Source organism: Canis lupus, chromosome 16, assembly GCF_003254725.2.
Source record: "Canis lupus dingo isolate Sandy chromosome 16, ASM325472v2, whole genome shotgun sequence".
In the NCBI taxonomy this organism is placed as follows: domain Eukaryota; kingdom Metazoa; phylum Chordata; class Mammalia; order Carnivora; family Canidae; genus Canis; species Canis lupus.
Genome location: NC_064258.1, coordinates 9,726,761 through 9,740,930, shown reverse-complemented (window position 1 = coordinate 9,740,930; position 14,170 = coordinate 9,726,761). Strand labels below are relative to the sequence as shown.

The following is a 14,170-nucleotide window of genomic DNA, read 5'->3' as shown; positions in this document are numbered from 1 at the left end:
GCCTCTAACAGTAAAACACAAAGTTTTAAAACTCTCAGCAGTAATATTTCAAAACGCCTCAAGATGTTGCTCAACAAAACTAGAAGACATCTTCCCCTCTAGAATGTGGTCTCCTACCCGAACTTTTCAATGTAGTAAGTGAAGGGTATGCACCACTAATAATGGGGCAGAAAAGATTTTCACAATCCTCATGTATTAAAATTTTATGTAGGAAATAAAATCTTTCTTATAACAAAGTCCAGCTATATTTAACTCTCCTTCCACATCTAAGAAATTCTATTTTAAAATCTATAATAAGAGAACCTCTTCCCCAGTGTTTAGTAAACATGTCCTGCTCCCCTTTCTTTTCCCTATTATTTTTTCTTTCCTCTTCCATTAACTTCTCATTGTGCAGAATCTAAATACATTTGAAATTACTATCCAGTTTTCCTCTTCCTCTTCTTAATTTTTAAAACTGGAGACAGAATTACTCTGTATCTTTCAATCTTTTAGAAAACAAACGTTTAAGTTACAGTCAATTGTTTTCTCTACTGATTAGTGACCTTGATAGTCACTAAATGTGGGGAAGGGCTTCTTCATTTCACCATTAGAACAAACCCAGACTGCCCAGCTGAGTCACACCAATGGCCAACTTGGCCTGGCCTACATGGGCTCCAGGAGGACTAGACTACAACATGAGTTTTAAAGGGAAAGACAAAGGGCAGCCGGGGTGGCTCAGCAGTTTAGTGCCTCCTTCAGCCCAGGGCATGATCCTGGAGACCCTGGAGTCCCACGTCAGGCTCTCTGCCTGGAGCCTGCTTCTCCTTCTGCCTGTGTCTCTGCCTGTCTCTCTCTCTCTCTCTCTCTCTCTCTCTCTCTCTCTGTCTCTCATGAATAAATAAATAAAATCCTTTAAAAAAATGAAAGTAAAGGGAAAGACAAAAATGAGTGAGAAGGAAAAGAAGAAAAAAGGAGGAAGGGAGGGAGGGAGGACAGAGGGACATAGGAATAGAGGGAGGGAGAGGAAAAGACGGAAGGGAAGAGAGGAAGGTAGGGAAAAATTAGGGAAGAAAAATCTCAAAAGCTAAACTTGGGAAATGTAAAGACAGAGTGGAAATTCAGAGACAGAAAAACTCAAAAGAGGAAAGAAGGAAGCCCACGTTGTCCTAAGTAGCCCCATCTAAAGAAAGAACCATCCAAGTATTATTCTGAATCGTCTGCATAGCCCACCATGAAAACCTCCACCTTCTCTATTTAATCTGAGTAAGACCTAAACTATAATGTCAGGATATGAGCACAAAAGTCTTTGGGGAAAAAGGATCATCAGCAACAAATATCTCAGTTTCTTCAAATATCTAGTTTGGGCCAAGAAAGGCAAAAGAGCCCCACTGAAGAGGCCAGGATCAGGCAGGTCCTGGCTGGGAAGCCCAGCCTCATCCCTGAGAGGATACACACAGTGAAGGGCTCTCCCAAGAGTCCCCAGGGATCAACAGAGGGCTCTTACTTTTATGACAGAGCTCCATAAAAAAAAAAACCCTTTCAGGGTACAAGTAATCACCCCAACCCCCCTCCTATCTATCTCTCACTCTCTCTCTCTCTCATAAGTAATTACTAAAAAGAAACCATGGCCAAAACTAAACAAAGATTCTTATGAATGAAGTGATCCTTTCTATGCTCAAAGATACCACTGAGCCCAAACGACAGCATTCCTCTCCACTTAAAAATACAATATAACAGTAGGGATACCTATGTAAAACTCCATATGTTTACTAAAACCGTTGCAGTATACATTTTCAGTGGGTAAATTTTACCCCAAAAGCTATTTAAGATGGATCCCTAAACGAAGGACACCAAATTCCTTAAATGCATATCCTATATGACAGTTAATCCATGCTATACATACCTGATATTCTTAGAGGTACTTCTAAAATGGTTTCTAATTATGTGTAGAAAAACTTGAAAAGACACATTATGCTTTTAAGTATCATAAATGTGGGCAGCCCAGGTGGCTCAGTGGTTTAGCGCTGCCTTCAGCCGAGGGCGTGATCCTGGAGACCCGGGATGGAGTCCCACATCGGGATCCCTGCATGGAGCCTGCTTCTTCCTCTGCCGGTGTCATGGGACCTGCTTCTCCCTTTGCCTGTGTCTCTGCCTCTCTCTCTGTGTGTCTCATGAATAAATAAATAAAATCTTAAAAAAAAATAAGTATCATAAATGTCATGGAATCCAAGAAACAAAGGAGCTTTCAGTAGTTCTTTTAATAAGCTTCTTGTAGGGATCCCTGGGTGGCACAGCGGTTTGGCGCCTGCCTTTGGCCCAGGGCGCGATCCTGGAGACCCGGGATCAAATCCCACATCGGGCTCCCGGTGCATGGAGCCTGCTCTGCTTCTCCCTCTGCCTGTGTCTCTGTCTCCCTCTCTCTCTCTCTCTCTCTCTCTCTCTATCAAAAATAAAAAAAAAATAAAAAAATAAGCTTTTTGTAACTGACCATTTTGTAGTTACTGTGCAATCATTTTGCAGAAAGGAAGAAAAGTATTCTATAAGCAATAAAGTCTTCTCTCTCCTCTGGACTACTGGTACCCCTCAGATGAAAGTTCACCACTTCTCCCAACTTCACCTCCTAGCATAATTACCCCCTCCTCCCAAAACACAGTCTAATTCTCAGCCAAGCTGAACAGCGTTGGGCTGTCTGATATCTCCACCTGTGCTCACACCTTCCACCAGGACAACACACTTCCCTCCATCTCCAGACGACAGCCCTCTTGAGTGTGTCCCTCTAATTCACATTCTTCCAAACCCATCCCTCATCATCCAAAAAGTCACTCTTCTAGAACTCTACTTCAACCATTTTCACCACAGCTACCAAGAGAACATGGCTTGTGTCCACGCTACTAGAATCTAAGCTCCTTGAAGGTCAGAACCACATCATTCATGTGGGTGACCCTTAAACCTTCTAAAGGCACCCGCACATACTCAGTGCTCAACAATCTTTTGTCAGGGGATCCCTGGGTGGCTCAGCGGTTTGACGCCTGCCTTTGGCCCAGGGCGCGATCCTGGAGTCCCGGGATCGAGTCCTGCATCGGGCTCCCGGCATGGAGCCTGCTTCTCCCTCTGCCTGTGTCTCTGCCTCTCTCTCTCTCTATCATAAATAAATAAGTACATACATAAATACATAAATCTTTAAAAAAATCATTTGTCGAATTAATAAATGGTTCATTATTTGGGGGAGGGAGGGAGTTAGGAGAGCAAAGATTCAGCTGCACCCCACAGCCCCAGAGGGTAGTGGCATCTCCATGATGAGCAGAGGACGTATGGCCCACCTCACAGCCATGACCTCCTCCTTCCTCATCTCACCTTTCTCTGTTCTCCTCTCTCCTTGTCCACTCTACTCCGTTCCTCCTCTGCTTCTCTTACCATCTTCCTTCCCCCTTCTTCATTTCTATCCTCCATTCCCACCAAAATCAACACACAGAGGCAGGCTGCACATCCAGTATGATACTGTATTCAAGAATACAGTAACAGGTCATAGAGCTTAACACGCAGCCTGTCATTCCTGATAAAGAACAAGTTGGGAGAGCCTGACCAAGCAGGCGACAGTCACCAGCCATGTACCGACATGCCGTCAAGTGTGCTCCAATTTGAGTGACGAAAGCAGCTGGGCAGGTACAAGGGAAGCTGCTGCTTGTCAGCCCGTCACTCAGGCTGTGGACTGGGGCAGAGATCAAAGTTTGTGACTGGGACCAGAGAACAGTTAGCAGGCCCTGTTTCTTTCTTGGATTCTCAGGATCCAAGTGACATTTACAGGAACACGGAGTAGTCAAGTGCTCCCTCCTTTCAAGGAAAAAGAATAATATATGGGCATGAAGTTGTAGCAGGTGCCCTTACATGTTTGCCCAACTAACTGCCTGCCTGAACTAATCACAGAGGTTTTCGTTTTAACGATGCCGACTACGCATCCACTGGATTAGCATTTCCAAAGACAAAGATCCCAGCAAACGTTTCTAAGGCTCCACTTAAACCTTTTATTTCTCTTATTGCTACTACTAATATGTAGCACTTTGTGGGTGCTTCCTACGTGCCAGGCACTGGAGTAAGTACTTGACGTGCAGTCACGCATTTGAATCTTTACAATCACCCAACCAAGCAGGTGCCACGATCCTCCTTGTTCGAGAGTTGAGGAAGCTGAGAGGTGTCCAGAGAGCTCACAGGAGAAAGGCGAAGGAGTGAGGGTCACCACCCAGGGGCTCGCCGGGGCCCAAGGCCATACGCTTTCCCACAATGCTGTATATCACGGAAGCATTTCACACAAACACCTTAGAAAGATCACCCCAACCGAGAGGTGGCTTGAAGCAGGACCTTACCAGTTGTGATCAAATAGGCATCGGGAACTGTAATATCACACACATATGGCGGCTTGGTGGGGACCAGGGCTGGAGCATCCACTGTTGCTTCAGAAGTGGAGGTGGGCACAGGATACAGGGACGGGGGCGGTCGTGCCGAACTGCTCTCCTGGGAGTTGTGACTCGAAGCTGTGCTGCTCGGGGTGCTGCCAGCAGCAGGATCGGGGGCAGCAGTGGTGTTGGCTGTGCTCGGTTCAGTGGGGGTGTTCACCGGTGAATCTGTGGGTGTGAACGATGAGCCCACAAACATGGGCTCCGTAGGAAGAGGGGAGGGGATCGCCTCAGGAACAAGGGAGGAGGCGGACAACGGGTACACCTCGGTGACCAGTGGTGCGGTGCTAGGAATGGCTTTGGAGAAAGAGGGTAAGACGGACGTGTGACCATCTGTAGCACTGACCTCGTCGCTGGACGGCGTCGGAGTTGGAAAGAGAGGAGACTCCGCTAAAACGGGTGTCGTAGGGAAAGCGGTCAAAGGGGACGGTGAGGGAGTCCCACGAGTCAGAAGGTCAAGGGCGGGCTCCGCCCTGGAGGGCACCAGGGTGGCGACCCCAGAGTCACGCGCAACGGGTGACAACCCAGAATAGGAGGTAGTTTCAGTGAGGGCTGAGGTAAAATGAGCTTCGGGACCTGCCAGCGAAACTGCTGACGCCTGGGAGAACAGGAGAGAATCGGAAGGGAAGCCTGAGGGGAGTGTCGCCTCAGAGGAGCTGGGGACGGAAGGGAATGTACTCGGCGGAAGGTCTGCACTGGGCCAGAGCGGGGAAGACTCGGGGTCTGTGGAGTGAGGGACGGCCTGCGCAGCGGCCTCAACCAAGGTAGAGAAGGCCCCAGAAACCAAGGCTGCCACAGGGCTCGGTGTCCCCCAGGGCGGAGAGGCGGGGACTTCTGAAGAGGCGGCCACAAAGCTGCTGAACTCCAGGGGCGGAGTTGAGGAAAAACTGGCCCCCGAATCCAAACCCTGGGCCGCATCGGGGCCCGGAGAGCCACCGGGTTCCCGCTCAGGGACGAGTGAAGGCTCTACTGAGGGCCCCGGAGCCTCAGACGGGGGAGGACGGGGGCCTCTGCGGGCGGGCGACCGTGTGGCCTGTCCTGCGGCGCCCGGGAGGGAGGAGGCGGGGAGTGCACGGCTGGTGGCCCAGGGAACCGCGGCTGTCACCCCCGACGCTGTGACAGCGGTGTCGGTGTCGGGGACAGAGGAGGAGCCCAAGGGAGCGGGAGTGGGGGACGCTGGCGTGGCGAGGTGGCCACCGGAAGGACACGGCCGTGTGGTCCCGACGCTCCTCAGGCCCTCCTCAGCAGAAGCTGCCGGGACCGGTCCTGAGGCGCCCCCGGAGGGAGAGGACAGCGGGACGACGGGCCGCGAGGGGAAGAGGGTGTTAAAGTCCTGGGGCTCTTCTTCGAGCTCCGAGAAGCCCGCCGCTCCGCTGCCCGCGGGAGGGGGGCCGCTGGCTCCTGGCGGGCTCAACGTCAGGGGCTCGGCGCCGTCCCCCGACCCCGCGGCCTCCCCGTCCGGCAGGCTGGCCGCCGGCCTGGGCCCGGGCGACGCCACAGGGCAGCAGGCGCGCCACGAGTGCGGCCCGAGCGACGCCACGGGGCTCGGGGCCTGGGTGGCCAGGACTCGGGAGAGCAGCAGGGACGGGCCGGGCAGCTCTGACAGCTCTGACGACTCTCGGGAGCTGCCGGCCGGATGGGGGCCACGAGATACCTCAGCCAGCGGCGGCGAAGGGGCCAAGAAGGCGACAGCAGAGGAGAGGGAAGGCGAGCTTGTGCTGCTGCTGCTGCTGCTGCTTCTGGAAGCCGGCGCCGTCGGTGCCACAGCCGCAGCAGGGGCTGCTCCCGGAAGGCCGGCCTCTTGGAGACCGAGACTCAGAGCGGCGGCCGCATCGGGGTATCTGTCCAGGCCTGGGCCCAGGCCGTCCTCCGGAGGCAGGGAGGCCTCCTCCCAGGGCGGAAAAGGTTGCTGGGTGCCGCCGCCCAAGAGCAGAGGCCCTGCAGCCAGCGAGCTAGAAAGAAGGCTCTCTGCCTCCTCTGCTCCCCACACCGCGGTCCCTGGCAAAGTCCTGCTTGCCGAGCGCCCGTAAGGGTCAGGAGGATACAGCACCAAATTCCTACTGGGGGTCGGAAGTAGGCCCTCGGATGCGGGAAGCGCTGACCAGAAAGCACTGAAATGACCGGTGGCATCGTCGGTGGACGTGGCTGGTCGTTGCATCGTGTTTGGCCAGGCCGATGTCACCTGTTTGTCTTGTAAAGAAGAAATGGGGGGAGACGGGGTCAGCAGTAGCGGGCTGCCTGGGAGATCCCCAATCGGAGACACCACGCGGGAAGTGGTCCAGGGCGTTTCTGGCAAAAAGTTATCCATTTCGTCGTCATCTCTGACCACCGCGTGGCTCGTTACCGACACATAATTTGCCACAAAGATGCTGTGATCGGCTATACTCTGGGTCAGGGCTCCTTGGTTAAAAAAGATTGTATCAAAAATAGTGGCGGATGGAGATGATATGGCGTGGAGAGAACTGCTTTGCTGGGACCCTGGGGCAGTTTCTGTTAAGGCCACGTGTGCAGTGCTGTGCACGGTGCTTTTCTTCATCATGAGCTCCACGGAGGATAAAGAGAGGTTTTGCTGTTCCAGAAAGAGCTCATCTACAAGGGAAATAAAAGCTGGGTTACCTGCAAGGCAATCAAAAGTCATACAACCAACACTTCACTTCAGATATAAAAACGGACTCCTTCAACAAATATCTACTCACTGTGAATATGCGCAACTCACAGTTAGAAGTTAAACAGCTAATTGGGAGCCAGAAATTGTCAGAATGACTGTCAGGATAATATCTGCAAATACTCATAACCGTGAGCATCACCTTTATTCAAGCTTCTGTGTAAGCAGACGTTGACATTTTTTTCTCCTACTTTCAAACGACACCACAGAATACCAGGAATGGGGGAGGTTCTTAGAAGGTTGTCTAGTCCATTCTGTCTCATTTATCACACAAGAGAGAGAGTTCAGAAAAAAGAAACTACATCAATTACATGATCACCCAGACAGAAGTGGAGCTGGAATGTCAGCATAAGCCTGCCTTGATTCCCAATGTGATTCCCACATTCCTTCTCTTCCACAAGAGCTGACTCGCAAGAGAAATGTACATGACAAATTTGACAGCATCATTCACTACCCAGGTAAGAGTTCAAAAGATCCTAGTTTCGGACTGCCCACACTGAGGCCCCAGACTGCCTCGAGGCTCAGCTCTCGCTCTTCCCTGCTCCACTCTCATACCTTTCTGACTTCACTCTGGCCAAAGGAGCTACCTGCAGGTTCCAAATCCAAATTTCCTCTGGCTTAGTGATGCTGCACATTTTTTTCCCTCTGCCTGGGATGCCCTTCCCTGGCCCTCCACCTGGATCACCCCTACTGGTCCTGCAGATGCCACATACAAACCACCTTCCTCCTCAGTACTCTAAAGTTGAGTTAGTGCCTCTCCAAGGCTTCGACCTGTCATATCCCTTATCATGTCTCATTGAAATTAACTGTCTGCTCATCACATTATGACCCTCTTGAAGACAAGGACTGTTGATTTGCTTTCCTGGTGCCTAGACCAGCAAATGACACATAGTGAGGGCTCAAAAATTATCTGTTAAATGAATGAATAAATAAAGGAATGAATGGTGTCTGAGGACCAAGTTCTGATATGTGCCAAAAGCATCCTAACACCCTGTCAAAACTTTCATATTTTTTATCTTTGTGACAGCCGTCATTATCAAAGAAGTAGTTGAGATGTCCCCATCTGTAACTCAAATACAATGTAGAGAGGCAGGATATGTAATGGCCCAAACCACTAATGAAAACCCAGAGCAAAGGGTACTGTCCACTGCAGCACAGGCTGGGGACCGAGCAACTATCAGGACCCATAATAATACCCTCCTTCTCTTGCTTATCCAAACAGTCTGTAAGAACACGAGTGTGTGAGACAGTATAGAGATCATCTTGAATTCAGTCTTCTAATTTTTTTAAAGTAAACTATCTCTGTTCTATTCCTGGCAATAGGACAAACTAGAAATCTCGAAGTCTTCCCACATTGCAACGCTTAATTATCCTTAATGAATGTTTAAAAACATCTTTTACATGACTAGATGAGCCTCCAAGACAAAAAGGGACATGTGTTGAACACAGGAGCAAAGCAGAAGATGGATTAGGAAGCACTACAGTCATTGGATAAAAAGACACTAGACCAGATAGCCCAATGATCAGGCCACAGGGGAATAACGGATGAGTGCTATATCTGAACAGGTGAAGAACCCAACAGAAGACCATCTTCAAAAAATGGAGACCTGAGATGGGCTGTACTCTCAGGGAAAGAGTTAATCAGGAAGAAAAATATCCACATCTCAGAATAGTAAGAAAAAGTGTATGTCTCAACTTTGACTCTGCGCAGATACTTTATAAAAAGCATTCCCAACTTTGGAATCTATGCTATTTGTGTGGTCCTAAAAACTGTACGTTTAGAATCATCATTGAAAGTGGACCAGGAAAAAATAAAAATTAAAAAAATTAAAAATAAAGTGGACCAGGCTCCAATGCCTATCAGAAGTTAAATCATCTCCAGAACACACCAGAAAAACAGGTATCAAGGTAGTCCTGCAGCCAAAGCTCCAATAAATATGAGTGCAAAATTTAAAATTACAAAACATGTAAGGAAGTAAGGTACTATGAAAAAAGTCCAGAGAAACCCATACAAATAGTATTAGACTTGTGAAGACTTTAGATATTGTAATGTGAACTACATTTTTATTTTTTATTTTTAATAATAAATTTATTTTTTATTGGTGTTCAATTTGCCAAAATTCAGAATAACACCTAGTGCTCATCCCATCAAGTGCCCACCTCAGTGCCCGCCATGCAGTCATCCCCACCCCCCACCCTCCTCTCCCCTTCCCCCACCCCTAGTTCGTTTCCCAGAGTTAGGAGTCTTCCATGGTGAACTACATTTTTAAAAGTGTGTTTAGTCCACTGAACAAAGAGGAGACTGAAAACATGAGTAAAAAGCAGAAGACTATATAAAAATAGCCAAAAAGATGTGAAAAAGAATTAAAATAATATTTAGAAATGAAAAAACAAGAGTGCCTGAGTGGCTCAGTTGTATCTGCCTTCATCTCAGGGTCCCAGAATTGAGCCCTGTGTCAGGCTCCCTGCTCAGCGGGGAGCCTGCTTCTCTCTCTCCCTCTGCTCCCCCACTCATGCTTGCTGTTTCTCATGCTCGCTCTCTCTCAAATAAATAAATAAAATCTAAAAAAAAGACAAAAAAAACAAAATGAAAAAATAAAGGGGCACCTAGCTGGCTCAGTCAGAGGAGCATACAACTCTTGATCTCACAGTTGAGAGTTTGAATCTCACGCTGGGTGTAGAGATTACTTAAGTAAATTTGCAAACTTTTAAAAAATACATAATAGTTAAAATTTTGAAACTCAATATGCAATACATAATAATAAATAGCAATTTAGACATAACTAAAGAGAGATTTAGTGAACTGGAAGACAGATCTGAAAATTACACAGAATAGAATACAGAGAAACAAAAAGATGAGAAACATTAAAAAGAGAAGTTAAGAAAAGAGAGAAGTTAAGAAATATGAAAAATATAGGATGCCTCAATGGCTCAGTCAGTTAAAGCATCTGACCCTTGATCTCAGCTCAAGTCTTGATCTCAGGATGCTGAGTTCAAGCCCCCATCGGGTCTGCACTAGGCACAGAGCCTACCTAAAAAAAAAAAAAAAAAAGTATGGGGAACGCCTGGGTGGCTCAGTGATTGAGCATCTGCCTTCAGCTTAGGGTGTGATCCTGGAGTTCTGGGGTCAAGTCCCACATCCGGCTCCCTGCATGGAGCCTGCTTTTCCCTCTGCCTCTCTCTTTCTGTGTTTCTCATGAATAAAAACATAAAAGTATGGAAGACAGAATGAAACAGTCCAACATATATTTGATCCAAGTTTTTAAAAGAAATAATAGAGCTGAGTAGAGACAATATTCAAAGAAACGGTGCTATAAATTGTCCAAAATCAATAAGAGACATGAATCCTTCAATTTAGGAAGATGAAGAAATCCCAAACCAGGTGAATTTTTAAAAAACTCATATCCAGAGGTGCCTGGGTGGCTCAGTTAAGTGTCTGACTCTTGATTTCAGCTCAGGTCATGATCTCAGGGTTACGAGATTGAGCCCCACATCAGGCTCCACGGTGATGTGGAGCCTTCTTGGAATTCTGTCTCTCCCTCTGCCCCACCCCTAAAATATAAATAAATACATACATACATACCCTTATCTACGCACATGATGATACCACAGAACACCAAAGATGGAGAGAAACTGTAAATGAGTCAGAGGAAAGAACTGGCAATTATACTATCAGATAACTACCTCACAGAACTAGTAGCCAAGTGACAATGAAATAAAATCTTCAAAGTGCTAAAAAAAAATATCTGACATCTTGGATTTGAAATATTAACAATACTCACTATTTGTTAAAATAGGGGCATTTTCTGGTAAACAAAAAGTGGTTATACCAACTAAAGGGCTTCAGTAGAGGAGCCTCTCTAAACAAGGATATATTTCAAGAGGAAAGGTAATTATCCCAGAAGGAAGATCTGAGAAGAAGAAAGGACAGAAGATAAATAAATGATAAAGATATGGCTAAATCTAAACAAATACTGGTGGTATAAATGAACAATACTACTACTACGTAATTTGTGAGGTTAAAAAATATACTACAGAATTAAAATAGCTTACTATGATCACACAGAAGCTGAAAGAGGGCATTCAGAGGTATTCGTGACTCATTAGCAGAAACAGCAATCAAAATTAAGATAAAATTCCGTTAACAGATTTTGTGTGTACACCTAAAATTAATAAACAATACTTAGTCATGTATTTATTTAGATAAAAGATTTCTAACTGGTTCCATTAGCATCTGAAAGTCATAAACTCACACCATATATAAGCAGCTTACTTAAAAGGGTCACATTCGATTTTATGTAATGTGACTCTGAGAAATGAATAACCAATAAAAGAAGGAAAGTATTTCGTAGAGATTTCAACATTATTAGGCATCGGTTGTCTTCCTTACAACCTCTCTCTAGGATGTCTTGTCTATGCACTTTTACTATTTATCACATTCCAAGCATGGGCAAAAAAGTAATCCAATGCTTCTCACAACCGTGGTAAAGTCATTTGCAGCTGTTCTTTTCCACAGTAAAGGGTAAATAGTTATAAATATATTTATAGTAATAAGATTGATAAAATCAACATTCTGTGCATCTATAGAACATAACAGACTTTAAAGTTTTTCTAAGGAGAAATCTTTTTTTTTTTAAGGAGAAATCATTTTATGTGAGCTTTAAAACTGCTGTGTGGGCGCCTAGGTGGCTCAGTTGGTGAAGCATCTGCCTTCAGCTCGGGTCACGATGTCAGGGTCCTGGGATCAAGCCCCGAGTTGGGTTTCCTGCTCGATGGGGAGCCTGTTTCTCCCTCTTCCTCTCCCTCTGTGTGCTCTCTCTCTCTCTCAAATAAATAAATAAACAAACAAACCTTTAAAAAAATAAATAATCCGCCATGATATAATTTATTTTGAAATATAAGATCTGAACAGAGTAAGATCTCTTTTAAAATGAATCAGAAACATATTTGAAAATCACTGGAAGACTGCAAGAGATAAAACAGCAAAGAAAAGCAACATTTTTGGCTAATGTATGAGCCCAACTATCTGATGCAAGTTAGAATTCAATCAACTCTGTTTACAAAGGACAGGGAACAAGGACGGCAAAGTGGTCAAAGAGATGAAAAACTCTTCAGCTAGTGAAAAAAGAACAACAAACACTTCCCACTAAGAAATGTGAGGTACACCAAGCTGCGATATGGGTTTTTTTTTTTTCTTTCTTTCTTTTTGGCCAAGCCCCAGGAGGGAGAAACCAGCTCTGAAAAGACAGCAGCTGAGAAGTTATGGGAATTACTTCTGTAGTTAATTCAGGAAGAGGTTAGAAAACCCAAGTGAGGCTCTCCCAGCAGAAAAGACTTCATAGACTCCAATTTCAAGCCCTGGAGATCAATTTTCAAGTTCTAAAGTGTTAGCTCATCAGAGTGAAAGGCTGTCTCTGTGACGATAGAGAGAAAGGAAGAGGGCTGGGGAGATACCAGTGCTCCTCAGACTTCATGCTCGCGAATGATGCGGGAGGCACTGCCCAGCAGGGCTGGCGTGGGTGCTGAGCTTGTCGCTCTCAGGTGATGCCAGGTCTGCAACCACACTGAACAGCCAGTGTTGGGGCACTTTCTCCCATGGAGACTACACAACACACACTCATTGGGCACCTACCTTGGACCTCGACCCGGGCTAGGATCTTGCCATGCTGTACGCAAGAGAGTAGCTACTGTCCTACTGCTGTGCGGATTCACGGTGCTTAAAAATTCACAAGACAAACCCGCAGAATGCATAACAGCAAACATGAACCCCAAGGTAAACTATGGACTTTGAGTGACAAATGATCTGTCAATGTAGATTTATGCTTTGTAACGAACATGTCACTCAGTGGGGGATGTTGATGACGGGAAGGCTACGTGGAGGTAGAAGACATAAAGGAAATTATACCTTCTGCCCAATTTTGCTGTTCAGTGAACCTAAAACTTCTCTTTGAAAAAGCAAATCTTTTAAAAATATGTATTAGAAAGCTTTTTAAGAACTTTTTAGAAATCCATGAGGGAGGAGCAGCCCCGGTGGCCCAGCAGTTTAGCGCTGCCTGCAGCCCAGGGTGTGATTCTGGAGACCCAGGATCAAGTCCCACGTTGGGCTCCCTGCATGGAGCCTGCTTCTCCCTCTGCCTGTGTCCTGCCCCTCTCTGTGTCTCTCATGAATAAATAAAATTAAAAAAAAAAAAAAAAAGAAATCTAAGAGGGAGATGCCTGTCTCTAGGAATTACTGGTCTTACACACGCATGATGTTTTTTTTGGTTATTTTTTCTTTTTAGTCATATTGTTCTATCTGGGAATCATCCCCCAATACAGTAGTTGATCATGGAATCATGGACTTTTCAACCTGAAAGGATCCTTTAAGACCTTAGCCAATCCCAATACGTGGCAAAGGAGCCTCAAAGGAGTCTAAGCTGACTTGCTTAAAGTAGCACCCGGGTCCTAGGCAGCCTTAGAAAGGCAGGTTCATAAATACTCCTCACAACACCACAGCACATTTAGTCAAATCAGTCCATTTAATTACAATTGCTAATGAAGAAATTACATTGGAAGGCATGCAAAGTTATCACATTGTAAACGAGCTGAAAGCATACACTATTATTTTGTGCTACTGAAGCCCACGCAGAGGGCTGCCTTCGGAGATGTGAAGCACCATCATCCACCTGGGGAGAGCTCAGAAGTGTAGGCCTGGGTGATAGCAAAACCCAGGAGGGCTGACTTGTGAAACCCAGTGGTGAAAACCTCTAAAGAGCTTTAATCCAGATACAACCACTACTTTTGCTTGTTTGTTAAATTGTGGAATTTCCAAAACATCATAAATCATCTCAACTCATGGATATTAAGTCTACTACCAAACAAGAGCCCCCTAGAGTTTCTAAGAGTTTAGGAAAAAAAAAGCTGATAGTTAAACCACTACTCAATTCGGTCAACTTTAACAACTTCTATTGTTCTTATAGTTCACAGATTATCCTAAAGAAGATTTTGCTGCCACTGCCTAGGTGGCTCAGTTGGCTGGGCCTTCAACTCTTGATTTTGGCTCAAGTCATGATCTCAGGGTCAGGGGATCAAGCCC

At 46.1% G+C, this 14,170-nt stretch overlaps 1 protein-coding gene across 1 annotated transcript in view; it reads right to left on the bottom strand.

Annotated features, from left to right (window-relative positions):
* KIAA1549 (KIAA1549 ortholog) overlaps positions 1 to 14,170 on the bottom strand; it is a 144,838-nt gene that overhangs the window by 79,833 nt on the left and 50,835 nt on the right. Inside the window, exon 3 of the mRNA XM_049095268.1 lies at positions 4,341 to 7,019. Coding sequence (XP_048951225.1) covers positions 4,341 to 7,019 — 2,679 coding nt within the window. The remainder of the gene's footprint in view (positions 1 to 4,340; positions 7,020 to 14,170) is intronic.